This window comes from Gadus chalcogrammus, chromosome 5, assembly GCF_026213295.1.
Source record: "Gadus chalcogrammus isolate NIFS_2021 chromosome 5, NIFS_Gcha_1.0, whole genome shotgun sequence".
NCBI classification, from domain to species: Eukaryota; Metazoa; Chordata; class Actinopteri; order Gadiformes; family Gadidae; genus Gadus; species Gadus chalcogrammus.
Window position 1 is genome coordinate 17999526 of NC_079416.1, and position 27132 is coordinate 18026657.

At 44.9% G+C, this 27132-nt stretch overlaps 3 protein-coding genes across 4 annotated transcripts in view; 1 reads left to right on the plus strand and 2 right to left on the minus strand.

The window, feature by feature from the left end:
* LOC130383162 (ribosomal protein S6 kinase alpha-1) overlaps window positions 1-268 on the minus strand; it is a 44926-nt gene extending 44658 nt beyond the window's left edge. The window contains exon 1 of the mRNA XM_056591228.1: window positions 110-268. Coding sequence (XP_056447203.1) covers window positions 110-253 — 144 coding nt within the window. The 5' untranslated portion in view covers window positions 254-268. The remainder of the gene's footprint in view (window positions 1-109) is intronic.
* Window positions 63-25294, plus strand: cnksr1 (connector enhancer of kinase suppressor of Ras 1). Of its 2 annotated transcripts, none has more exons than XM_056591227.1 (21): window positions 63-303; window positions 1182-1339; window positions 3292-3494; window positions 3962-4046; window positions 9927-9968; window positions 10175-10294; window positions 12265-12324; window positions 13450-13518; window positions 14062-14199; window positions 15190-15281; window positions 16135-16280; window positions 16736-16845; window positions 16960-16993; window positions 17358-17533; window positions 18260-18333; window positions 19041-19112; window positions 19560-19633; window positions 19777-19838; window positions 20312-20396; window positions 21303-21484; window positions 22005-25294. In XM_056591227.1, the coding sequence occupies exons 1-21, from the start codon at window positions 252-254 to the stop codon at window positions 22518-22520; spliced, it is 2550 nt and encodes an 849-aa protein (XP_056447202.1). In that variant the 5' UTR covers window positions 63-251; the 3' UTR covers window positions 22521-25294. The 2 variants fall into 2 exon arrangements, with proteins under 2 accessions (XP_056447202.1, XP_056447201.1); XM_056591226.1 differs by having other exon boundaries at window positions 65-303; window positions 16715-16845; window positions 22005-25293.
* cldn23l (claudin 23-like) lies at window positions 25184-26011 on the minus strand. Its single transcript, XM_056591232.1, has one exon. It carries the CDS (start codon window positions 26009-26011, stop codon window positions 25226-25228), a length of 786 nt encoding a protein of 261 aa, XP_056447207.1. The 3' UTR covers window positions 25184-25225.
* Window positions 26012-27132: the final 1121 nt, after the last annotated feature.

Genomic DNA, 27132 nt, shown 5'->3' on the forward strand with positions numbered 1-27132 from the left:
AATACCCAACCTGAGGCTACAGTCCTGTTCCAACAGACCCTCAGGTGTGTGGCCCCTATTGAAGGGGTGTCATGGCTCTCCTTGACAGCCACTATTGGCTGACGCTTACCTGGTGGTGGAAGAAGGTAGAGTGCGTTTCGTCATCGTCGAAATCAGAAACAACTTTTCCTACATCCAGCGATCCCGACAAGTAGAACTCGGTGAGGACGGCTTGGAATTGAACTACCACAGTCTCCAGAAGGACTCCGAGCATGGAGTCGATAATGTCTTGGAGCAAGGAGAGAGTCGACGAATGGCTCAAAGGTGAGGTGCTTTGGCTTACGGGTTTGATCGATTTGCGGGTGTATTTTGGGCCGTACGGGGGCGAGTCGTAAATAGTAGCCTCGCAAATCCTCTTGGAAAGTTCAGGTGGAATGAGGAAATGGCTTATTGTGCCGCTAACAAATCGTATTATAGGTCAACCAAAAGTGTAAACAAGCGAAACAAATTTGCTTCCAAAACCACACTTAAGAATGAGAACCTTCAGTTCTAGGGTAAAGCTTGCTTAGTAGACATTTTGTATTAGTTGTGTAAGGGGCTTTGAGGATTTATAGCCATTTTACTGAGAGCTGGGTCATAAATAGCGAGTAGAAACAAGATCACCTGTATCAGGTACTGAGGCACAGTGGCGTTGCACATAGTTCTGAGCAAATACCAAACTAAATAAGAATAAATAGACTAATATTGTATATTTAAAGATTGGAAGATGCTACGTGTAATAAAACATTTATAGCACATCATCTGCTACTGTAGGAAGTTATTAATGTTATTTGTTATGCCTAGCCCTGCACTACTACTGTAACAAGAATAGGAAGTACTTCCGATTCATAAAGTATGGAACAGCATAAATTGGTCATTAAGAATGTTTTCTAATAATGAGGGTGAATGATATAATTAAAACTGTCACTTTAGGCCCACTTTCATTAATTCCAGTGTGCAGAATGAGGGAATGCTAGCAAGATAATTCAGATTAATCCTCAGAATCCTCAGAATTTGCATTATTTGACAAATGTATGTATTGTGTGTCTGTGTGTGTGTGTGTGTGTGTGTGTGTGTGTGTGTGTGTGTGTGTGTGTGTGTGTGTGTGTGTGTGTGTGTGTGTGTGTGTGTGTGTGTGTGTGTGTGTGTGTGTGTGTGTGTAGGTCTGGATGCCCCACTCCAGCAGTACCTTTTCTCTGACTGGGAGCTGTCAGGGGACGACCTGCTCCAGCTGACCTCTGATGACTTGCAGAGACTAGGGGTCGACAAGATCGGACACCAGGAACTCATCCTGGAAGCAGTGGAGAAACTCTGCTCGCTGGTGAGGGAAAGCTTGTGTGTGTGCGTGTGTGTGTGCGTGTGCGTGCGTGCGTGTGTGTTAGTGTGCTAGAGATGTGAGGAGTTGATTGTGCTGAGTATGTTTGTGTGTTGTGTGCATATGATGAGAATTTGGGGGATGGGAGAGTGCGTTTGTGTTTATGTGTCCGCGCAGATATGTGTTTTTGTTTTTTGACTTAAAACAACAGAACAGAGGCAGTTATTTCTTACCAACCATTGTATTTTAAAAATTGTAATTCAATTCAGGAACTTGTCTGGTTGGCATATCAACACCATGGGTAAGTGGTTAACGGACTGCATTTATTTATATAGCACTTTTCTAACCAGTGGCCACTCAAAGTGCTTTACAATATTTCCTAGCATTCACACACTGATGACGGTGTCATCCATGCAAGCTAACAGCCGGCTTGTTGGGAGCAGTTAGGGTGAGGCGTCTCGCTCAGGGACACCTCGACACTCTGCTAGGGGGAGCTGGGGATCTACTTAGCAACCTTCCGGTTACCAGTCAACCCGCTCTACCTCCTGAGCAACATGCCACCCCGTGGGCTGTAGGACTCCTTGTATCCAGCTAGCTAAAACACCAAGAGCTCTTGCTGCCATAAATGTCCTGGCTTTTAAAACACGCTGCACTATTTTGGGATCCCCTCAATTCAGACATTTACTTTGGCGTGAAGAATTTCAGTCTGCCCTTACAGTCATTTATTTAATATTCTAAATATAGCTATTATTTCAAAGATTTTTAGATGACATCAAAGGCATCAGCGGCAGCCAAAGCCTGTTTAGAGACATTACTAAAACTTTCCCTTTGAAACTTTTCATGCCTTTATCGTTTGCCTTTGGCCATTCACTCCTCTGTCTGGATTTTAATTAGCTGCTCTCACCCAAGGCATCCTTCTTGTATTATTGGCTTACTTTATTTCTCTCACCTTATCCTTTCCAAGCCGACAGATTCTGAGAACACTCATGTAAACGGCATGCTTGTTTTTGTTATTGCCGAGGGGGACTTCTTCTGGAACGGTCATTGTTTCGTTTGGAGGATTCATTTGAGTGCAACGGTACCAGGGAGTTTCCAACCAACAAGTCGGACACAACAGCTAATGCGTTGACTGTTGGGAGAGTCCTTGTTCAGGCCACTTGAAACTGCATGTTATCTGTTTGTTTGGGAGAAAGTTTTAGTAACTGTAATAATATTTACAGCTGATACAACATGATGAATGATTTAGAGACAGAAGAAAGTATCCGAGAAAGTGAAAGAAGATTAAGACTCATGTAAACAAGTTTAACTGGTTTTAGCAAATCTATGTTTGTCTCAAAAATCATATGTCCCACTGTTGAGCTGTAAAATGTGAATGCGCAAGACTTCTAAAAGCTTTTTTCTAGAGTGGTCGTTTTCTTTTCGGCACCCTAGTTGAAGCGTGCGCGACGTGGGTTTTGACCACACAACTCCTACTTCCTCCTCAGGAACCCAAGGTTTCTTTCAAGACTGCATTTATGGAAACTCGTAGGCAGAAGTTCTCCTTCTAAAACGGGGGTTTACCTTCAGTTAAATATTAAGCAGGTTGAATTGAGGCATCTCGCTCCAGTGTACCTGCTGGACATGGGGAGATCAAACATAGTATCTTACCTACCTGCTTGGGAGTCTAGCACCTTAAGGCTCAGTTATGGTTCCACAACGATGCAACGCAATGACCCCACAGACGCTTCGACGCAGTCGTGAACCTGTTTTGGTTCTGTGTCGGGTTTTAGTGAGCAGACCAATCACAGCCCTTGCTGCTTGGGTATCATTTTTTCATAGGCACACGTCAGGCCCTTGCAGTGGACGCAAGGAGGGTCTGCAAGGAGGGTCCGCAAGGACGTAATGGGTCCGTACACCCCCTTGCGTTGCAAACTGGAACCATAATCAGGCCTTAAACTCTCCTCCCTCCCTCCTCCCAGACTTACGGCATGGACGGGGAGAACCTGAGCGTGTCGACAAAGAAGCTGGGAGCGGTCAGCCTGAGCCTGCAGAAGGGCATCCAGGACCGCTGGTGCATCAACACCTATGATGGGCAGGGCGCCACCAAGCTGCCGGCGGGAGTACTGCAGCTGGTGGTGGAGCTCATCGTCGCGGCCAAGGGACTCTTCTCTCTGCTCAACAGGTTTGCGTGTAGGGGATGTTGTGTGATGGCTTGTGAGTCGATAAAAGAGTATGTCTTTTGTTATGGGTTTCAAATTCACAAAGGGCTTCATGGTTTTGGATCGGTTTTAGGGAAGAGGTTGGGCTAGAATGATCAACTTTTCTAGAGGTAGGGCTAGATCAACTTTTTTGTTTTGCAATATCTTTGGTTCAGCATGGATTTTGTGAGAAATGTAGAGGTTGAGCGTTTTGTTGTTGTGATGTTTTGGTATAGACACAAGGTGTGTTCTGCTGAGGTGTTTGATATTGTTTAAAATATTGATGATAACGCTATGGGCTTTTAAAGACCCACTCCCTCTCTCCTTTGCGTTCTTACTGGCTTCCGTTTCTGAGATGCAATGTATTGAATCACTCTAATTAACAATGTAAGAACAAACAGTGTTCACAGGGTTCCCACTCTGTAATTGCTGACTGATTTGCTGTGTTCAGGTACCAATTCTTTCAGCTGAGCGGATACACAGCCAGCCGGAGCATTATCGATCACTGTCAAGAGCTCGGAAAAATTGTGAACACGGTAAGGTTTTTATATTTATAGTGGTGCTCGCTATCGGGGGGCACGCAAATGTAAGAACTGGTTCTTGTCTGAGAAAAAGAGGAATCGGTGCATCCCTACCTGTGGGCGACTCGAGAGGTTCTGCGGGAAACCGTACGCCAGCATGCACCGTGTTGGCCACCTCTGCTTAAGAGGAACCACATTTATCCAGTGTGTTGTCATTTCCAAAGAGGAACCACAACCTGTTGTTTGCTTGGCCTAAAAGGGCGTCTACACACACACACACACACACACACACACACGCATGCACGCGCACGCACGCACACAAGCATGCACGCGCGCACACACGCGCACGCATACACACAGCTGGGTTTGTAGCCATCGCATTCTCCATGTTTACATTCCTTGCCTGTTTTGTTTTGTCCCTGCCTCTGCAAGAGTCTCGACTCAAACATATGGGTCGGGATGAGACACTCAACTTTATCAAACATTCACTGTAACATACTGCAACGCAACAGACTCTGGACGAGGTAGTTTCACACATGGTCGAATTTTGTTACATTTCGAAAAAGAAAAGGTGATTAGTATCGGGAGTCTTAATATGTTTCAGTGTTTTGATTGAGGAGATCCATTGCGGGGGCAGGGGGAGGCGATGTGGGAGAGGGGAGTCAACACAGAGAGAGAGGAGGAAGATAGAGAAAGAGGAGGAGATTTAGAGCGGGAGGTCCGCTTTGCTCTGCAACTTCTGGCAATGTGCTGAACACGCAAGAGAGATGACGAGAAAGAGAGTTGTGTGAGCTGTAGTGAGTTAACGGAGTCTCTGATCAAGTGATTTCATAGAGAGCCACACAGAGGGGCTGGTAAAGGATGACCAGAGTGGCAGCGAGTACCAAAGAGGACACTAAGATAGTCTGCATTCAGATCAGGAGTTAATTTATAGAGCTGGACCAGGTAAGGTGCTCATCGGTTTGCCATTTCACACTAAGGGGACTTTTGTTTTTCAATTTAAAAAATGCCTAACTGCTTTTTGCCTTCGAAATAGGCTAACTTATTTTATTATTACTGAGGTGTTTTGGATACGTTGGTTTATAGTTAATAAATTAATTAGAGCAGTGTTAGATGGATCATAAGTTGTCTTGTTGAACACGGTTAATATCAGCTGTGATAATTCATGATGATGGTCCATGATGACATTGTACAAAACTGCATGAACTCAACCAAATCTTTAGAACTCTGGACTGCTATTCATGAGGGTAGCTGAGAGTTATCGATCCGACTGAAGGAAACTCGTGTTGTAGATGTAAAATAGAACAGTTATGTTTTATACAGATTAGACTAGAATGAAGGAGTTAAGGAGTTAAGGAGTGGAAGAAACAGTCAGACCCTTTGGAAGAACAATGATTCCTATAGGATGTTGATATTCTTTGCCTTGGTTTTTCGTGATTCAGAAGTTAGTCTTGTCAACGGTTGCTGTTGTTTTTGTTGGTTGCCCAGTAGCGACTGAAGCTAGGAAGTTGGTGTAAATGAGTAGCCGCAAGCTGCAGTGTGAGAATAGTGAGGTGATGACTGACCGCTTTGTGGTGGGTGCTCACATTTCTGGGTATTGTTTATTCACTTCCTGTTTTCTTTTCTCTGGGGCAGGATATGTGTTTTTTTGGTAGTGAATCCCTTAATGAATGTATGTGATTGATGAATGAACATTTTAATTATTTTAAGAAGAATTAAATGACCTTCCTTACAATGCTCCCTTTTTGTCAGTGTTGAACTTCATGCATCCATACATTGTATTCACGGCAAAATACGAAAAACACTGCACACATTCACTTCTCGTAAGCCCAAGTGAATTATAAAACAGAGACCCATGTAGGACCTGTCTGCAGACCATCAAGCCCGAAGCCTACCCGCCTGGGGATAGGATTGGAGCTTTTCTAGTTAGTCATGGTGTTGTCGGCCAACTTGTAAAAAATCATAATGATGTGTTTCTCACTGGCTCCAACTCTAATCCTAAGAGATATAGATATGTTTGTGTGTGTGTGAGAGCGTATGTTTTGCTTGCTTGTGGGAGTGCACATTTGTGTGTCTGTGGTTTCCATGCTCCCCTTGGGACAGGGGAGGTCAGTAGTCAGCTGATGTCTCTTGGATCCCGTACTGAACTCGTCGGCCTCGCCTACTTTACACAACTCAGCTTGCACAACCACAGGCAAGCAAAGTCCACAGGAGGGAAAGGGACTGTGGTAGAGGGACAGTGAGCAAGAGGAAGCGATAAGGCAGAGAGCGAGTAAGGTTTGTGTACTGTTACTATGAGTAAACTCATATAAACAAGCGTGTCCCGCAGCTCTGCGTGAGGTAAACTTTTCATGTTCATAAATATGTTAGGATCTCTTTGTTTTTGGGACTGCTTCATTTGCTTTTGAAGTTAAATCTAAGAACATATTGCAACAATTTGTATCAATATTTGAATGCAATGCAAGCGTTAAGGATAATCTTTGAACGTGTGTATTATGTCTGTTTGTTCTGTCTAATAATAAGATACTAGCTGTGTGTTTGGTGTGCGTGTGTGTTTGTTTATTTGTTTGCTTGTGGGTGTGTGTGTGTGTGCTGTGTGTGTGTGTGTGTGTGTGTGTGTGTGTGTGTGTGTGTGTGTGTGTGTGTGTGTGTGTGTGTGTGTGTGTGTGTGTGTGTGTGTGTGTGTGTGTGTTTGTGTGTGTGTGTGTGTGTGCTGTGTGTGTGTGTGCTGTGTGTTTGTGTGCGCTTGGAAAGACATTTATGATAAGTCATAACTGATTCTGATTCTTTTAATAGTACATGCAGTAAATGCAGTAACATGAATACTAGCTAGGAGGGCATGGTTACCATGCTCCCCCCCTCCCCCCCCCTCCCCCTAGAACCAGAGAGAGAGAGAGAGAGAGAGAGAGAGAGAGAGAGAGAGAGAGAGAGAGAGAGAGAGAGAGAGAGAGAATATGTTGTGCACTCAGCAGATTGTCTTCGTTCCCTAGACAACAAGAGAACAGCGTTTAGTTCATAAATAGTGCACTGAGGAGTTAATTCAAGATTTGATCCAGTCACTGATGCAATGGAACTCTAACACAGATGCAAAAAAAACGACCATGGCAGACATACTATATCGATATGAATGCTGCATTCAAATATTTAAAGCCTCATTAATTACAGTGGAAATGCTTGTTGACTTCAGTGGTTTTGTTCATATTTTAGGGAGAAGAGTTATCTAAGTGATGGAATTGGGCCATGTATTTTCCTGAGGCTGTTAGTTGGTTATTGTTTCTGCGAAAAAGCACCTAGCCTAACGTTGAGGATTTTCTCCCCTCCTTCCCGCCCTCCATTCCCCTCTTCTCCATTCCTCTCTTCTCATTTCCTCAATATCCAGCTAGACCTGATCTGACCTGAACGGTAAGGCGAGGAGGTCAAGTCATTCATAAGGAATCGTTGAAACTTCTTAAAACATAGCAAAAGTGTTTGGTCTGTTTTTAGCTTCATGGTAGTTACCGCACAGGTAGCTCTGATTCACCTTCTGAGCGGCTATTAGTTGTACTGCAATGTCAAAAATAAGTAACTTAGCAATATTAGGGAGGGGGGGGTGGCTGTGTTTGTGGAGGATGTATCTCTGAATCCATGGGTTTCCTATCGGTTGTATTGATACAGTATTTAAAGAAGAATCCACCAATAAATATGATTATTTCATATATCTAAGTATTTGACCAGGGTGCTATGAATGTAGAAATAGATTTTGAAAAAATCAGTACCTCTTGCTAAGCCAAACGAAGTTGAGCTTAAGTTTCACGTTATGCCTCTGTCACACCTTGACGGTTTGGAAAACTTTATGAAAAATGTGGCGAATGCGCTACCATATGTTGAATAAGTTATGCGTTTTGTTATGTTTATATAAGTTTTAGTACACTGCAGCATCGTGGTCTATGCTGGCATAAATCCTAGTACGGGCAGAGCTGCAGAAAAATCATTCTGCAGTCTTACTTCCTTATACCAATGACGCTGCAAAATTTAAAATAAAAAAAGGTGTGGAAGTTTAACACTTTTTTTATTACAAATTATATTGGAAAGTTAAATGATATTGTGGTGGACTTCCCCTTCAATTATTCATGTTATTTGGTACTTCTGTACTTGTAGGGCAATGGCTGCAGTAAGAAAAAGTTGGTTGTCGTAATATGCTGTTTCGATGCTGTTGGACATTAAAAATATGAAGTTATATTGTTTGCTTTTCAAAGGAAATGCCTCAGGATACGTGAATTGTAAAACATGTAGTAGAAACACGGTGTGGGATATTGGATCTCAGTGCCATTTTATGTAGAAGCAAAGTATTATACCTGTCACCTACTCCATATTGCCCCTCACTCCTCTCCACGATTCAGTATTTAGCCTACGTCTTCTTCAAACGGATCACCATTGTCTCTGTACCAAAAGATGAACCTGAAAGGCAGGCCCGGGGTGATGAGAATGGGCCGCCCCACCTCCTCCGCACTGACCCTGAATACTTGAGCCCCTCCGGGCTGCAATACTGTCCATAAGTCCAGCTGCAAACTGGACTTCAAAACTGGGGGTGGCTAATCGACAAAAGGAGTGCTTTGGTGAGTGTTCTTCAAAGATGCCTCACCTAGACCAGGCAAGCAGTTCCCAAAAGCCCCTGTACTTCCTGAGGATACATTTGCTAAATTTGGCTTGTCACCAAAACCATGATAAACTTCTACAGCTTCACCATTGAGCGCATTCTCTCTGGATGGAAAAAAAGATTATATTGAAATAGTAGGTTTAATATGGATTGTGTTTGGTGTAACGTTTCCTTTTCTTTATGACATTGAATGAACCCAATCTCACCAGGTTGTTGCTATCTATTGATATCTGCTGGTGTGAATCAGTCCCTTGTGTTTAATTTTAGATTGTGTGCGTGTGTGTGTGTGTGTGTGTGTGTGTGTGTGTGTGTGTGTGTGTGTGTGTGTGTGTGTGTGTGTGTGTGTGTGTGTGTGTGTGTGTGTGTGTGTGTGTGTGTGTGCGGGTGTGTGTGTGTGTGTGTGTGTGTGTGTGTGTGTGTGTGTGTGTGTGTGTGTGTGTGTGTGTTCGTGTGTGTGTGTGTGTGTGTGTGTGTGTGTGTGTGTGTGCGTGTGCTGTAAGTCCCTAGTGAGCAATGCCAGGAGTGCTTTGGATCATGAGGGGATCAAGGTTAGAGGGCAGGCTATATTTAGGTGTTTCTGGTGTGTTTTGTTGACGGTAAACATTTTTCAACTACACTCTCTTTCTCCCTCACACACATGTCCTACACCTCTTAATAGTCTTACATCATAGCACTTATATACCCCTTGAATTCAGCGCTGTTATGTGATTCTACCATGCTAGATTTCACCGGTCCAACATTCCTATCACAAGCGGGGTTCTCTGACCCTTCTCTAACTCCACCCCTCCGCCCCTCATCGATCCCATTACTAAACGACGCCTCGGAGATGTCTCGGTTCTCCCCGTTGGCAGGAGTTCTGCCGTGTAAACCTCTCTGTCTCTGTCTCTGTCTGTGCATGTGCGTGTGTGTGTGTGTGTGTGTGTGTGTGTGTGTGTACTTGTGGATTAGCCTGAGCCCACAGATCTCACACACATACACTGTAAGAGGGCTTACTGAGTAACTCACTCAGTAGAAGAAGATAATTTGTTAAATGTTGTTCGGCAAGAAGGCAATCCTTTAAGAAGCGCACCAACGACGTGGATCGACAACAACATCAAAAACGTTATGGTTGAATTTTGGGCTAAAGAGGTTAGCACAGGTTAGCTGGAGTTTATTCTCATTACTGTTTTCTCTATGACTGTGAACGTTTGCATTGCGTGATACTTCTGTTGTGATCTACGCCTCAAACCCCTGTGCGGTGTGTGTCTCCCCTCCAACAGAACAACAGCGTTTACGAGAAAGAGAAAGACATCATCCCAATTGTAAGTACAGGTTAAAATGCTGTATCGTTGTTAATAACATTAGTTTCATTAGTCTCTAAACCCTTCAGTCATCATGGTTTTTGCAGAAGATTATTATTACGGTTATAATATTGCCTTATGCGTTTTAAAAGGAGTTTGCTAATAACCAGATGCCATAAATGGAATATAAATTAACCTTTCTAACGTTATGCGTTTTTATGCTACAGTGTCGTCAGCTGGTGGCAGTGTGTGATGAGATTTTGGAGTCAAGCCCTTCAGAGATTCTGAACAACTCAGTGCAGCTAGAGACCGTCGACCTGGTCCCTGCTTCACCTGCCGATCACCTGGTAATCAGGCGTCATTGTTTTCCATTGGGATTGGCTACTTTTGTACTGCATCGTTTTTTAACCTCCTTGTTCTGAATTATGATTGGCTACAATCTTACTGCAATGTTTTCAAACCTCATCGTTCTGAAGGCTACTACATGCAAACCATCTTAACAGGACATTCCAATAACGGCAACAGTTAGTTTTTTATCAAGTTCTACAAAACAGACAGGGTCTCATAGGGTCAACTACTATTGACCATATTTGTTTTATTTGTAGTGGCTGTTATTTGCGCTTTCCATCTACTGTTTGACCTGTTCACACTTCAACACCATCTGTTATTCTTTGTCCAAACTGTGTGAGCAATCTGTTTTTGATGTTCCCTCACTTTGGAGGGATATGTTTCCTTCATTCCTTATTTTCTCTTCTTTCTTTCCTCTGCTTCAACCTAGCAAATCGGCTTGGCAGTTTTTTTCACCTTCCAAATGTCTACCATCTCCCACTCTTTTCTGTTTTCACTATTTCCTATTTCCCGTCTGTATCCCGAGATCATGTAGGAAGCTACTAGTTGACTAGTATTATGTGGCACTGACACCATATGAGTTTCACATCACAAGGTGTTCCTCCACTTTACCCTCCTCAAAAAACCTTTTAGACCCCTCCAGTTTCACTGACATCTCTTTCTCCATCAGACACACACGTTCACACAAGTGAGGCCATCACCATCCACACAGGATCAAAGTACCATTGTAGTCACCCTCTTCTGTCTCGTCTCGTCTCCTCTGCTATCTTTCTGCTGTCGTCAACTAGTTCTGATGAGTAACTTTCCCTGCGGAATTGTGATCTGTCTTTCTCTCCCTCTGAAGGACCTGGGTGTTAATAACAGCTCACAATGTGGGCACGGAGTGTACATGAGCCTCGTGTATTGATCTGTCTCTCCCTTTGCATCGTTTGTCATTTTCTAGTCCACTGCAATTATTGTGAATTCCACAATATCCAGTGCTACGGACCAGTTCTGCTCTCCTCCCAAACCCACTTACACACTTGTGTGTCTGTGTGGTCATTATCATATGTGATTGTCTGTGTGTGTGTGTGGGTGTAACTGTGTGTGTGAGAGGGATTGTGTTCTTGTTCTTGTGATTGTGTGATTGTGTGTGTGTGTGTGTGTGTGTGTGTGTGTGTGTGTGTGTGTGTGTGTGTGTGTGTGTGTGTGTGTGTGTGTGTGTGTGTGTGTGTGTGTGTGTGTGTGTGTGTGTGTGTGTGTCTGTCATTGTACGGGCGTGGTAGCAGATTTGGGCTCGCTTTTCATGAGCAATGTAATTCAGCAATTCATCTGATATGATTTATTATTTGACCTTTAAACAGACATATTGTCTTCCCTTCTCATCTTATCCTTTCTCCCCCTCCACTCTTCTTCCTTTGTGTCCTTTTTCTATTGAGGGATCTTCTTCTGCATACAAGCATTCAATGTGGTGTTTGCGTATTGATTGTGAATAACTGGTAAAGCCATAATGCAACCGTGAATGTATATGTCAGTTTTAAGTTAAACGGGTCAGATATAATTCTATGCATATGTTGTTTTTTTTTGCAAGCTATAGAAATATAATGAGCGAGGAACTGTTGTCTTTCACAACTCACAACTAATTCATAGTTGTAATTTCTCACATGATATGTTTATTGATTGTTTTCGTACTGTCTGTGTGACTATTCAATCTGGCATGGTGCCTTTTGTCAAGCTTTACAATGGAGGGGATGTTAATATATAACTTTCTAGAAGTATATCAGTTACTGACATAACTGCCAACAGAAGATAATAATCCAAGGAAGTGTTGCTTGACAGAGGCAACATTGTGTCTTTAAGTAGATTTTATTCCCGAAACAATGTTTCTATTCCCAGGGCTGTTTAACTATGTATTTCTGACTGAATATGTAACCATGATATTTGTTCTCCCTCTTCTTCTTCTTCTTCTTCTTCTTCTTCTTCCTCTAAGGGCATTCACATTGCATCAACGGGATCCAGCAGCCACTTTGTCACTGGGACCGTTGCCGAGGTCAGACTCTTATGATGACTAATACATTTTGCTGTTATCTGTATGGTGCTGTCTACATGCCCTACAGCACTAGCCTTATGTCTACTCAGTCTGAGACAGATCTGCTTTGACCTGAACGTCGTCCAACCGTTTCCATCTGGCCTGAGCAATAGAGGAAGGGTAGTGTGTGGGGAGAAATGTTATAGGCCATCCCTCTGCTTTTCTTATGAAAGCATTGCCGTTCACCGCTGCTATCTCTGCCCACTCACAACGTAATGAAATTCAACTCAGAGCCCTTGTTGAACAAACACTTTGGCACACACTCCCACTCACTCCCTCTTGCAACTAAGTCACCCATACAAATGGTTGTTTGTATTCAGCTGTAATTTAGTCACGATGTCACCATTAAAATATATGCGGCCATCAAAATGTGGCCGTAAGAGGGAATGAGGAAGAGTGTGGAGGGGAGTATATAGATGGATAAAGTGAGGGGTTGATGGACACAGAGAGAGGAGGGATGGAGGGAGCGGGGTTGAGGGAGATGCAGAGAAAATTCGATGAGAGCTCGATGGAGAGAGGTTAATTGAGGGAGAGAGGGAGGGAGGGAGAAAGATAAGAGAGAGAGACAGAGAGAGACAGAGACCTATCCATGATGTCATTTTCAGTAGACTCTCTCACATACATATGTCTGACTGCTAATGATGTATGAGAGAAAGAGGGAGGATGTAGAACACGCACACTGAACAATCTCTAAGGGAAAAATATAACATAAAGGCTTTTTTCAACACACTTAGACCGAACATACAGACAAAGTGCAAACCTCCAGTCTAACAACGATAAATTGCCATTGTGTGGCATGATAGCAATAATGACACAGAGATAGGATTATAATGATGACAGGATTATTACAGGCTGGTAAGAACAAGAGTTCTTACCAGGGTATTGGACTTGAAGGCATCCCAAAAGTCAGAGACATCAAAGCCCTTGAAAACAGACAGCCAATGCCAAAGGGTTTCATCTTGTCTTCTCCAACTTTTGTTTGGGCAACAAACATGCACACACCATTGCATATTACATTATATTACTTGTGTGTATTTGTTTGTTTGTTAGCTACTTTGACGGATAGATGAATTCTGTTTCTTCCAGTCCCCTGCGGATATCTGTGAGAAAATCCTTGCTGGGGATGAGGTGATTCAGGTCAACGACCAAATAGTGGTGAGTGATGACCCTAGCACCGAGCCCAATAAATATGTCATCTGCTGTATGGTTTTCCAAACGCTGTGGTTAACGTCTAAACCCCCTCTCTAACGACAAAAGGAAAATACACAGGTTTACTCGGTTGATCTTTAAGGACACTTTTTAACTGAGAACTTTCCCCTTAAAAAAATAAACATTTTCAAGTAGAAAATATTTGAATTGGAATAATGTACACATATGTATCCAGCTGTTTTGCAATTTCTATTAAACATTCAATTAATAAAAAATATATACTTAGAAGAAAAACAATTGTATTTTTTTGTTTTTCGATTATAAATCGAAGTCACGGTCAAAATATTACTTGCACAGCATCATCCAGGTCTGTAGTCATGTTGAACCTACCTAACAACTATGATTGAACTCCTGGCCACACAACCTCATCTATTCCTGACAATGTTACTGAAACTTCAAATGGTTGCTTGTTACGCTTCCATTATGTTTGATACCGCGACAGCGATTGATGGCCTCACACATGTGACTTTACTGTCGTGACTGCATCAGGTTGGTTGGAGCCGAGAGAACCTGGTGAAGAAGCTGCTGGAGAACCAGAGTGGGGTGACCCTGGTTTTGAAGAAGGTGCCTGGGTCGGCGAGACGGAAACAGCGCATCTCTGAGTCCTCCTTATCCGCAGCAACACAGGTCCGACATCACTCAGATCTTTAACTCACCGTCATCTCACGGGCTAATGGCTTACTGTGATGTTAATCAGAATGACCCAAGCGTCACAGTTAAAGTTTGGTCATTCATTTCATTTCAATTTTCTATTGTTCTTTTTTGAAATTCCCTTTTCCTGCCATTTCCATTAGTTTGGGGGTAAAGACGTGATATGTAAGATTAGGCCCTCCAATATAGTAGGCAGAAGTTTTTCAGCAACTGTGTGTCATAGACTAGCGTTGCTCGGCTGGCTGTCTGTTTGGGTGTTTTTTTTGTTCAATACCTGGCTGGCATTTTTTATTCAAAAAATATATCCTTTATTTGTGATTTTATTGAATCCATTATTGAAATCACTATCGATCAGTCTACAGATATGTCCAGGTTATTTTAAGCTCAGAGCTAGTTGAAATGTTACACATTGCAATTTTGATTAACAGAAATGCTGCCTGCTGTGATTCTGAGAGATGTGAGCGTGTTTGTGCGTGGTTGTGTTTTGTTGTGTTGTGTGTTAATGGCTCCCCCTGACTCCCAACCATACCCTTGGGATAAGCTCATCCCATGAAGTCAGATTAACTGGTTGCTGTAATGTGCACGACCAAGCACAACGTTTGTTCAGCAGGTTCCCCTCCACTATACTTCCTGCTTGTGTTTCGTTGTTGCCATGACGCACTCAGTACACCACGTTCTCAGACCGCGTCGACCCTGGGCTGCTGCTGAACCGTAAAGGCACCGCAGTGTGTTTCGTTCCCAGCCCCTCATGACCAGAAGTGTGTTTTTGTCCTGCAGGGAGAACACACAGATGCCTGACAGAGCAGATTTATAAATGACTGTATGTTTGTGAAGGGGTTAGTTAGTTGGTTAGTTGCACACACGCACGCACGCACGCACGCACGCACGCACGCACGCACGCACGCACGCACGCACGCACGCACGCATGCACGCACACACGTTTAATGTCCATGATTATCTCTCTAGAAAGAAGAAGAGGAGGAAGAAGAAGAGGAAGGGAATCCGAGACATTCCATTTTTGAGAGGGTGGCTGCATCTGTTCGGTCTTTATCTTTTAGGTAAGTACACATACATTCATACAACGATAAGCCACCGGCATCTTTAATAAATAAATGTCATTATCGTGCCCATGTCATCATCACGTGTACATTCATACAAATCAATACAAACATCTCATTCTCGACAGAAATGTGATGACCGCATCGTACTTCTGATGTCATTCTCTCTGGCCCACACCTCCCCACTCCGTGGTCCCCATGACATATCCCTGAGGGCGTGTCATTGATATGCCGTGCGTCAGAGACAGAGAGAGAGAGAGAGAGAGAGAGAGAGAGAGAGAGAGACTGGCGACAGACAATCGAGAGACAGACCCAATAAAGAGAGAGACAGGCCGACAAAGAGATCTGTGGTGGTTTTAGAGTGATAAAGCGGGTGTGGGCCGGACAGGATAGCTAGGATGAGGGAGGGGAAGAAGAAGCTTACGGTTCCAGAGAATGGGAGTTTCAGTTCAGAACAGTAAAGACACACGCAGAGCAATAGAAACATTATGAACATGTAAATGACCTAGCTGGAGAAATAGCCCACCATTATTTTGGGCTGATGATTAACTGTTGGAGGAGAGCTTCCCTATTGATTGTGTTCTAAAATGTCTAAAAAGCCGATATCTTAAACAGCGAAGCCAGCGACTCTGCCATATCTTAAAACTGCTCTCCTCTTTTCCTCTATCTGAAATAAATTTTCAGAATAATATTTTGTTCTTATTCATCGTATTGTTCTTTTGATGCGATTTCACAGGTTCTGGGATGTCGGCGTAAAGCCTTTGTATTTCTGTGCTGTAACCTTATCTGTGGGTGTGTGTACTGCGATGACATTATGAAGAAATGCGTCTCTGTTCGGTTAAATGTCATCCAGGAAGGCCATCCACGGGCCTGAGGTTCAGCCGAGGCCTATGGGCCAGGAGGAGTCTGAGCTTTCCTCTGACCGCGGCCTGGAGGGGACTCTGACCAACACTTCACAGAATGACCAGCAGGGGAGGCTGTCACCTCTCCCCAATTCAGGTGAGATGATTAATGATTAGCAAGAACAGTTCAAATCCAATCATTCGTGTTTGATTGTTGTATAATTCATTCATATGTCAATTGACTTATTAAAATGGCTGATTGCATAAGCAATACCTTTTGGGGCCATTGGTCAAAAATATTTTATAGGGTTAATTACTTATTGGGAATAAAATTAATTGCAATTCCACTTTCCGCACTATTGGCTAGAAAATAAATGTCTCAATTTTAGTGTTGGCGTAGATACTGCAGGGCAGCACGCTGGAGGGCTTTCAATGATTCGATTTGAATGTTTGACGATTTTTCTCAACGTTGCCATAAAAGGAATCCTGGTCCTGGTCCATAGACTGGTCCTGGTCCCAGTAGATCTCCAGTAAGGCAGGTTTGACCTGGGATGATGTGTGTGTGTGGGGGGTGATGTGTGTGTCACCCAGGGGACTCTGGTTGTCCTGTAGGTTCTTCCAGACTCTCCCCGGACCCCCGGATCGACCGGTCGACGTCCCCTTTGGGTTCCAGAATGTTCCCCCCCCACGACCGAGCCAGTGTTAGCTCCTGTCCCGAAATGGTTCGGAAACATCAAAAGGCATCTTTTGGATCATGCATATGTGTTTTACTGTACTGCACTTCGGCTGCTGTACACAATGACATAGAACATCTCCTTGGTCTATTTTTTTCACAGGCTAACAAAGAAACGAAAAAGACTTCGACAAAGGGTAAAGAATTGTTTTTAAATAATCTTATAAAAAAACACACTGTGAGTCACTCTTGAAGTCGTAGCAAGCCTTTTTGGAAAATCAGCCTTTTCTGACATCACAATTGGGCGTGTCCACCTAGATGTGTGCCAGATAGATCAGTCTACCAGTCGACCCAGTGGACTGTAGCAAACGTTGCTCAACTATCCGTCACACATCTAGAGGGACACGCCCACTTGTGATGTCAGAAGAGGCAGATGTTCAAAATGGCTTGTAACGGCTAATCAAACTCCCACCTGTTGGTAAAACATGTCCCCTTTAAAGTCTCGGCCGTAAATAGCCCATCTTTACACTACCACCTAATGCCACGTCGGGACTCCCCCAGGCATAACCACCGCTCTGAGCCGGCGGCGGGTGTCCTGTCGCGAGCTGGGCCGGCCTGACTGCGACGGCTGGCTGTGGAAGAAGAGGAAGGACACCAACGTCTTCCTGGCCCATAAGTGGCAGCGCCTCTGGTTCGTGCTCAAAGGACCGTCCCTCTACTGGTACAACAGCCCGCAGGTAGGGGGAGACACACTGTTGGTTGTTGTGTGTGTGTGGTCGGTCTCAGTTGGCAGTCCATCCCTTGACCGTATCCCTGCTCTACCGGGCGAGCTGCACCAGACCGCCTCAAAGGTGACATATATACCACCAGGTGTGAGTGTTATTAGCCCAGTAGGTGTGTAGCCTGGGTATACCCATGTTGCCTTGCTAGGCAGCATTGCTTCCATGGATCCGAATTTCGCCTGAGATGGGGAACCAATCACAGAACGGGGAGGGACGGCAGGATGATGACGACGTCTACACTACACACTCATCGTCTTCTTCCTCATCGAATTTCTGTCGCTCTACATACGTCATCTGGTGTAATTGATAAGATTGGCTATGAGCTACGTAAAGACAATAAAAGGTGGACACACCCCTTTATGATATGACAATTTTCAAAATGGCTTATAACGACTAATCACACCTTATTCACACCTGGTGTAATAATATGTCACCTTTAAGCTAGAGGGGACAATTGGTCAATGTGTAATGTAATATGTAATGAATTTGTTGGTCTTTTTGTAAAAGGTTTCCTGCTAGACAGGAAAATGTATGGTTGCTATTAGTATTTTGTAACAACCCATCGGTATACATTAATCACCAATTTTCCGATAATTGTAACGTTTATATTTTATAATTTCCGCCACCCTTCACTTCCTGTTCTGACTGATGTTGTGATCTCTGTGTTTTGCGTCTGAACAGGAGGAGAAGGCAGAGGGCCTAGTTCAGATTCCCACCTATAGCATAGAGAGCGCCGGAGAACACAAGAGGAAATAGTAAGGAACTCACATTTGGCAGCTTCTCAGCTCAGCTCAGGACTGGGTTGCACTGCCCCCTTCTGGATGTTTTAGGAAATAGCAGGGACAGGCACACAAACATAAATATAAAGAGAAAACTAAGAAAACAGACTGTACATATACCTCAACTGGCAGATAAAGAACAGACTGGGGGGCAGACCCTGCTAGCTTGAATGCATAATGAAACATGTGCACACAGTAAACAAAAGGGCCATCTGTAAATGGCCCCTAGCCTCCCTGCACACTCTGAATCAAACTTGATGATGCGTGGGAGGAAGGATTGTTGATGGCTATTCCCCACAGAGAAGACAGCTGGAAGAATTCATTTATAGAATTAATCCGGGGGTCACGAATCAGTGTGAGGGGGTTTGCCAGAAATACCTAAATCTTTAATGTAATACATCGTCGAAATGCTGCTATTTCATTATAATGTAATCAAACAAATTGAATAAACTAAACTAAATGTTTAGTCGATAAAACTTTAATCCAATAATTTGCCTTTGAACATGATTTCTGAGAAGGGCAGATGTATTTTGACTGTCAACGGTGGTGAAGATTTTTTTTTTTATGCTTGTTTGCTTTTTATGCTCATGCTTGTTATTACATATGATACCTTTAAAGTTTTCCTATTTTTCTCTCTCTCTCTCTCTCTCTCTCTCTCTCTCTCTCTCTATCATTCTCAACAGTGTGTTCAAAATGTGTCACCAACGATTTCAAAAGTTCATCTTTGCTGCTGAAAACCTTAATGACATGAGCAAGTGAGTAATTATTATGACCTAGATAATTATATTTATTATATTATTATTTATATATTTGTCTATAGGTGAAAGTAGTTTGTGACACTGAGAAGGTCTGAGTGGTATGCTAGCATCAGATGGATGGGTTGTCTGTTATAGAATATATCAGTCTACACTGCCCCCTAGAGGCCGATTTACGTTATAAAGTCAACCTAGCAACTGTAAGGGGCTTCCATCGCTAAAATGATGGAAACAATTCTCCCTTTATTCCGAAACAAAATGACCAAAATCCTCTTGTTTGAAAGTTAACGCAATGGCGGTTATTTTTGTGACGTGTGTAGCAAAAGTTAAATGACGCAAACCTTTTTTTCCATTTCTTCTTAAATCAAGTTGAGTTCAAATCAATTTGAGCTAAATAAAAATTGAGTATTACTGATGTGTTTTACCTGCATTATTGTTATCGTCCAGATGGATCAACTGTCTGATCATAGGCATACAGAAGCACAGGAAGTTCCATACAGGGTTTCCTGACAGCGAGGCCGGTAAGTGCCATGTGTTCAAGTAATGCAATCACAAACAATCAATTACATGTGAATACACTAGGTGGTATATATAGTTTTATGCAGTAATGTGGCTGAAATTCAGTTGTATTCTGAGGTGGATGTTTTGTGTGTTCATTCAACAGATTGCTGCAGTGAGACCGATTCAGAGGAGGAGGGCTCCCCATCGCAACGCAGGAGAAATAAGGTTAGGGCTTCAATAAGACAAACAAACACACACACACACACACACACACTAACCACAGGCACGCACACGCAAACACTCACACACACACACACACAAACACCACAGGCAAACACAAACACACACAAACACCACAGGCACAGAAACACATGAAATGGAAACACAAACACACTGCAGGCACACACACACAAGCACCACAGTCACACACACACAAACAAACCCACACACACACACACAAACACCACAGGCAAACACACACACACACACACACCACTGGCACACAAACACACTACAGGCACACACACACACACACACACACACACACACATCAAAGGCAAACACATTGTTTTACAGATAGCCGGCATTTGCACATAAAAATACAAATGCTACACATACAAACACTCTGGGCACTCATATAAGAAATGTTTTGTACAACATTGAATCATTGTATTTTTAATGCGTCTCTGCTATCTTAGAAAATGCAGTCCAACACGTTGCCTCGACCCAAGAAGTCCAAGATGCCTATACCAACTCCTCCACCAGAGGGCAGCAAAGCAGGAGGTAACCAGACAGCTGCATTCCCCCCCCCCCCTGTCCCCTTAGACCCGTACCCATTAGGCAACATTCCTCCCTCTGTATTCGATCCATCTTAACACAAAGGAAATTCCTACTATTTTATTTCATGCTGATCAACAACACTCGTCTCAAAATGTTGCGTCATCACTAAAGTACGTTTTAAAACACTCCCTAAACACGTGATGCTATTTGTTATTTGTCCCCCTCTAGATGTTGTGCCTGAATTCAGTTAATTACAATTTAGTCATTTAGAATACTTTCTTATCCAATATGACTCACAAGTGAATACAGATACAGGTTCTAGAGGATAGGTTAAACATGTGGCACAAGGATAAGTAGTGTGTGAGGACATTGGGGACCCAACCCAGAACCTATTGTCCTATGAGTCCAACCCCCTAACCATTAGACTCTTTCATCGCTCCTTCTGGTCCCCTATGGGACATACGGCTTCAGTGAGCACTCTCCACTGCAGTCGGTCCCTGGCAGCATGCTGGGCCTCTCCCCAGGACAGGCTCATCTGTTACAGCTCTTATGTCCCAGTTCTGCCCCAGGTGAATGGTAAATTGCCTGCATTCCTGACATTCACCCATTTATACAACAATCACACACCGACGGCGGAGTCAACAACGCAGGGCGACAGCCAGCTCGACGGGGGCAGTTAGGGTGAGGTGCCTTGCTCAGGGACACCTCGATGCTCAGGAGCTAGGAGGAGCCGGGGAATCGAACTAGCAACCTTGCGGTTACCAGCCAACCCGCTCTACCTCCTGAGCTACTGCCTCCCCGGGTGTTTTTTTTTTTTGGCCTGCCAGCTTTTATTTTGCCTGGGGGTGTCCACTCTTTGCCACGGTCTAACCCCGGCCTCTGTGTGTCTCTGTCCCTCTGGTCCTCCAGTGCCCCAGGACGACGAGATGGGCGTGATGATCAAGGGGCTTAAGGAAGGCGGGGTGTCCATGACCGGCCAGGACCAGCCCTTCACCCAGGACCAGTTCAGACGGTCGTTCATAAAACGCAACAAGAACCCGGTGATCAACGAGAAGGTGCACACGCTGCGCGCGCTGCACAGCACACTCAAGGTGAGCAGGAAACCAATAAAAGGCTGATCGCTGATGAGGGCTGTCTCATAACGGTGCAACGGGACCCATTCAACAACAAATAGGTTTCTGCCGAATATACTTTCACTTTTCTTTTTAATGTTAATGTTAATAAATTGTATTTCTTATAAATGCGTTGTTAAAAATACGGTTAACAGTTTAAGAACCTTTATAGGTGGCCTTTTGTCCCACATGTTCTACTAATGAGTGAATTCTCTATTGAATGATATCCCCTATTATCCTTAGATAAAGTGAGGGTTAGCCTAACCCGAACCCTAACCATACACATTCATCGTAACACCTATTCCACCTTCCTCGTCCACCCGTACATAGCCCTCACACACAGTGCAATAGGCCAGGGCAACTGCGACCACGCAGTCCTCCCCAATCTTTACCATTCTCACCTGGCCCTAGTGTTCAGACCTGGGTTGCTGGGTACCACCACAAAGACCTGTTATTAAACACACGTCCAATCACGTGATCCCCCTTGTCTGCTCTGCAGGCCAAAGAGGCCGAGCTGCTGCTGATCAACAAGATCCTGGACGACTCTGACCTCACCGCCACCAAGTTCCACCAGTGGAAGGAGCGGAACGAGGAGCTCTGTCTGGAGATCGGGAAGGCTGCCCTCGCCCGGGGGTCCCCCGCCGCGGCAGCGCCCCCCGCCCCTGACGACGGCGACGGCGCGGAACCGCGGGGCGCCACGGTAACCGCAGACGTCAAGGCGGCAACGGTCGCCGTGGAACCTGACAACGGGTCGTCCGTCGCCCATCACGCGGAGGGCGCGGCCGCGCCACGGCTGAGTCTCAGCGACGGCGAGCAGCTGGTGGACGACAGCCTGCTGGAGATCGACCTCGGGTTCCCCGCCATGGCCGGCGACCGGGGGGGGGAGTACCCCCCCATGATGGAGCTGTTCCTGGGGTCCCCGCAGGGGGTCGCTGAGACGGAGCGGTCCGAGATGGACATGCTAGCGGGCGGAGACGACGACGCGGCCGCCGCCGACAACTACTTCTACATCTGAGCGGCGGCGGCGGCGGATCTCACGCTGGCGTCGCCCGGGGTCGTTAGTGGGTTCGGCGTGTGGCCCAGGAGGTAGAGCCGGTGGGCTGGTGTTTTTACTGGACGGCTGCCAGTCCGATCCCCGGCTCCTCCTAGCGGGTCGAGGTGTCCCTGAGCGAGGCAACCTAACCCCAAAGGCTCCTGACTGAGCTGGCTGTCGCCTCGCATGGCTGACTCCGCCTGAATGGGTGAGTGCTAGGCAATACTGTAAAGCGCTTCGAGTGGCCAGTGGTTAGAAGAGCGCCGTATAAATGCAGTCCATTTACCATTTATTGTATTTTTTTTACACACATCACTATCCCACTTGACATAAACAGATGAGCAAAGATTAAGTGGGAAGACTGGCAAACATTTCTCCCGTTCTCTTTTGTTGTTTTGCGACATTGGGGATTGATGTGATCAACTTCAATAAGGAGCTACACACTGAATCATATCAGTGAGTCCCTCCTGCTCTTAAGGTTAAAAACCTTCCGACTCAAATGTATTTTTATAAGGTAACTTACACCCAAGGTCACTCAGTGTAATAAGTTATACCATATATACCATATAATTATTCAATAGTATAGATATACTATTGTTTGTACTACAGATTATTTAAAAGTATTTCTTTGATAAATCTATTTTTTTTTTATGAGAAAAAGGAAAAGTAGTTCTAGATAGTTATAAAGATATATTATGCTTTTTTTTTTACTCAGAAATAAATGTCAACTTTGTATACAATGACCGCTATTCACTGTAGCCAAGGGTGATGGATGTCAGAAAGCTCACAGGAGGGGTGAAGTGTGTATCTTCTCTTTAAATAATATAGAGATACACATCTTAAGCACCATGCCGCAAATTGGTTGTCTACCTTTTTTAAGAATTAGTATTGCCAAGTGGAATTCATTTTTTATAAATAGAGTATTAATGTTGTCCTTCTGATCTACTGAAACTATGAGTACACTGCTCTTCCAATTGGATTACAATGGGGTTGTCTTATATTGTATTCTTCTAATGTAAATACAATTTTACAACAATGTAATGTTGGGTAAAAGTGAGATTACAAATTGTGTTGATGGTAATAAATTCATGTACACTTCTCGTCTGTTGTCAGTTTCCAGGCTCTTGTCTGAATAAGCTGCTATAAATCTTTGTACCTCATCCGTTCACTATACAGTCCTATACAGTTCTCTCACACAACACATATCATTTTTAATTGAGGCCTTAATTCGACTGCTTGGTTACAAAGCTGCTGTGGGTGGTATTAATGCCTATATTTGTGCAGCTTTATGAGCGCTAATAAGTACTCATAAGCACTAACCCCCCAAGAAGAAGTTAATAATGTAGTGTTTTTTTCCCTAACCCTAACCCCGTACTTTGTTATCGACAACTGGCGCCTAACATGATAATACACAAATTCAAAGCTGAAGATTGTACAGACTGCAAGGCCATCTTAAAATGTCCTTTAACTGCAATCGCCCAGATAATTCATTAAACTTCATTGACATTTAGACGGTAAACTCTTCGATCTCTTAGTTATAAGGGACCATTCTGCCTCTTTCAAACAACACATTCATTAGCCATAAGAATGCTAAAATGCTATTCCTTTTTTGATGCCAGTTTCACACACATTTACACTTCATTATTTTACTCATTATTTCTAACCGAAATGTAGTCACTCTCTTCTGAAAGATAAGGCCTTTGTTGAAGTGAAGCCCCCATTCTTTATAAAGCAGTTTTGTGAGATAATGTCCCAGAACGCTTTTCTATTATTTTTTTTTGCCATATACTTGTCATGTTTGGCAGATTACGAAAGACTGAAAAGGCAGGGGACAATTGAGTTACTAACAACAAAACCAAACCGCTAACACATTCTTCTAATTTTCTCATCAATATAACAAATAGTCTCAAATCATGTCTAGACCAGAGAGCAGAAGAAATATCTTTTCATTGAGAGACAATGGAGCTAATGTGAAAAAAACGGTTTTATTCTGGAAACGCTGCTGCTTATCCAAAAGGGACAAAAACTTGCATAAGCATATTAAATAAGTAATAATTATGTAAGGAGTATTATGTGCAATTGCAATTCGCTCACATAAAACAACACAACAGTTGTAATTGAAGATGTGTAATATGGATCATTAACACACATTTACATCGCAATGTCTACATTTATTTAAAAGGTAGTCACATTTCATTCCATTTAAGGGCAATATTTCAACACCGTATTTCAACATCTACTCATCTAGTCTAAATATTTTTATTTTTTTTCAATGAACAGAGTTTCTTCTTAACCGAAACAATCACAACAAGAACAGAAACAACCATTCAAAAACGAAAGCGGGTACAGATCAGAACTCATGGCAGACTGCTCTTGGCCAACCTAATACACAATATCAATTTCGCAGTTAAGGTAGCAAGTCCATTTAGAGGTGTCTCTGCAGACCACTGCATTCAGTTCGGGCTTTCAGCATTTCATACATCCCCCATCCAATACGTCATCGAAATCTATGTTGAACACATCTCTGTTGTATTTCTTTCGTAATTCATAGTTTTGTAAAATTTGGTCTTAAATGTCATTATAAATTTGGTCCCGTTGTAAACGATTGGAAAGTATTGAGTATGATCCTCATTGACCCCGACAGTCCCCTGTTAGAGGACGTTATGCCCCGGCCGCGCTGGTCCTCCCTAGCAGCTCATCTCATACACCTCCGTCTCCGGACTGCTGCTGAGCTCGGGGCAGGACCGGCAGGCGGGGCAGGCGGGCAGCTCGGGGCAGGCCTGCGTCGCCGGGCACCAGGGCCTCTTGAAGCTCAGCAGTAAGGCGCCCCCCCCGAGCACCTGGATGCAGGAGCCCAGCCACCCGAAGTACAGCGACCCGGCCGGGCGCAGGGTGAGGTGAGGGTAGCGCGGGGCCCCCCCGCCGCCGCCGCCGCCGCCGCTCCCGGGGCCCTCCCCGGGGTTATCCACGCCCAGCCTCCCCAGGTTGTGTGTGTAGACCCCCAGCGCGGTCAGACTCAGCAGCCCCGCCAGCACCACCAGGAAGCCCCCCAGGGCGGCCACGCCCCTCAGGGGCACGTCGCTCCAGCAGCGCACGCCGACGCCGGCCAGCACGATGCCCGTGCCGCACAGGAACAAGGAGCTCAGCACCAGGCCTCGGGCCAGCCTCAGCCGGGGGTCCCGCCGGTAGGCCCCCGTGACGGGCCAGCACTGCTTCAGCTCCGACTGGACCACCTGCAGGCAGCTCTCCCACAGGCCGTCGGAGCGCAGCAGGAGCAGCGTCTCCACGGCCGCCAGGGGCCCCGGGGGGCCCCCGCCGCCCCGCGCCTTGGAGCGGGGCGGGGAGCCCGGCCCCGTCAGGCCCAGGCGGGCTTGTCCCTCCCTCCACTGGGGCGTGATGGAGGCGGTGAGGACCAGGACCAGCCCGAGCGGGGCGAACACGATCCCCATCACCATGGTGGCTGGGGTGTGCATGACGGCGGGGGGGGGGGGGGGGGTGGTTCGAGCGGGGGTCCCTCCTGGGTGGCTCTCTGGGCGGATCAGACGTCACAACAACAACAACAACAACAACAACAACAGTGCGATCAAAGTCGAGACGCAGCCGCTGACGGGGGAGAGCTGTTTTTAGATCGATGTCTTGAAGCATGCAGACTGCTGAAGGAGATATATATATTCCGAAAAGTGTGTGTAGGAGATCCTCGAAGGATAGAAGGAACGGTTCATCTCCGCTCTACTCTGTATGCAGACCAGATGCCGCTATTAATATAGGTTATCCTGAATGCAGTAAGTTACTTATGTAAGTCACTGCATGTCACATGTTTCTAGAGAAGCCCTAGAGAAGAGGAAAAACAAACAGGATAGTCTGAGACCGAATCGATCGAATCAATCGATAGCATTCAATGGACAATGGTGTAACGTGTGTGTGTGTGTGTGTGTGTGTGTGTGTGTGTGTGTGTGTGTGTGTGTGTGTGGGCCGTACCTGTTCACCTCATCCTCATCACGACTGACGTCTGTTGTAGCTCAACGCTCTTCACTTCAGAGCGATGAAAAGAGAGAGGCACACCAAGAAATGGCCAGGCAGTATCATATCTGGCCAAGTTCAGCCGAGGGAACGCCAACATGGACAGACCGAAGACAGACAGACAGACAGAGGGATACAGAGAGAGAGAGCGAGAGAGCGGGAGAACGATCCAGATTGGGAGAGCTTAAGAGAGGGGAAGCGAGAGAGCGACGAGATGACGAGATCGGCGGTAGAGAACACGGGGAGGTGTGGCTCTGGCGGCAGTGCTCCCGCTGCCGGACGGAGAAAAAGGAAGAAAAACAGACGGAGCCTTGAGATGCTTGTTCCTGTTGCTAGGATACAGCAGCCTGGACTGAGACTAGTCTGACAGAGGTGGAGCGGAGCGGCTGACTCCATCACAGGGAGCGCTTCCCTCTCTCTCACACACAGGAAGAGACGGAGTGTCTGCGTGCAGACTGTGGACCACCCAAACACCATCAGACTCATTCTCTCCAATGTCACAGTGTCATCAACCAACAACAAATGGAGCACCACACACGGCCTCCAGCACACACACACACACACACCCGCACGT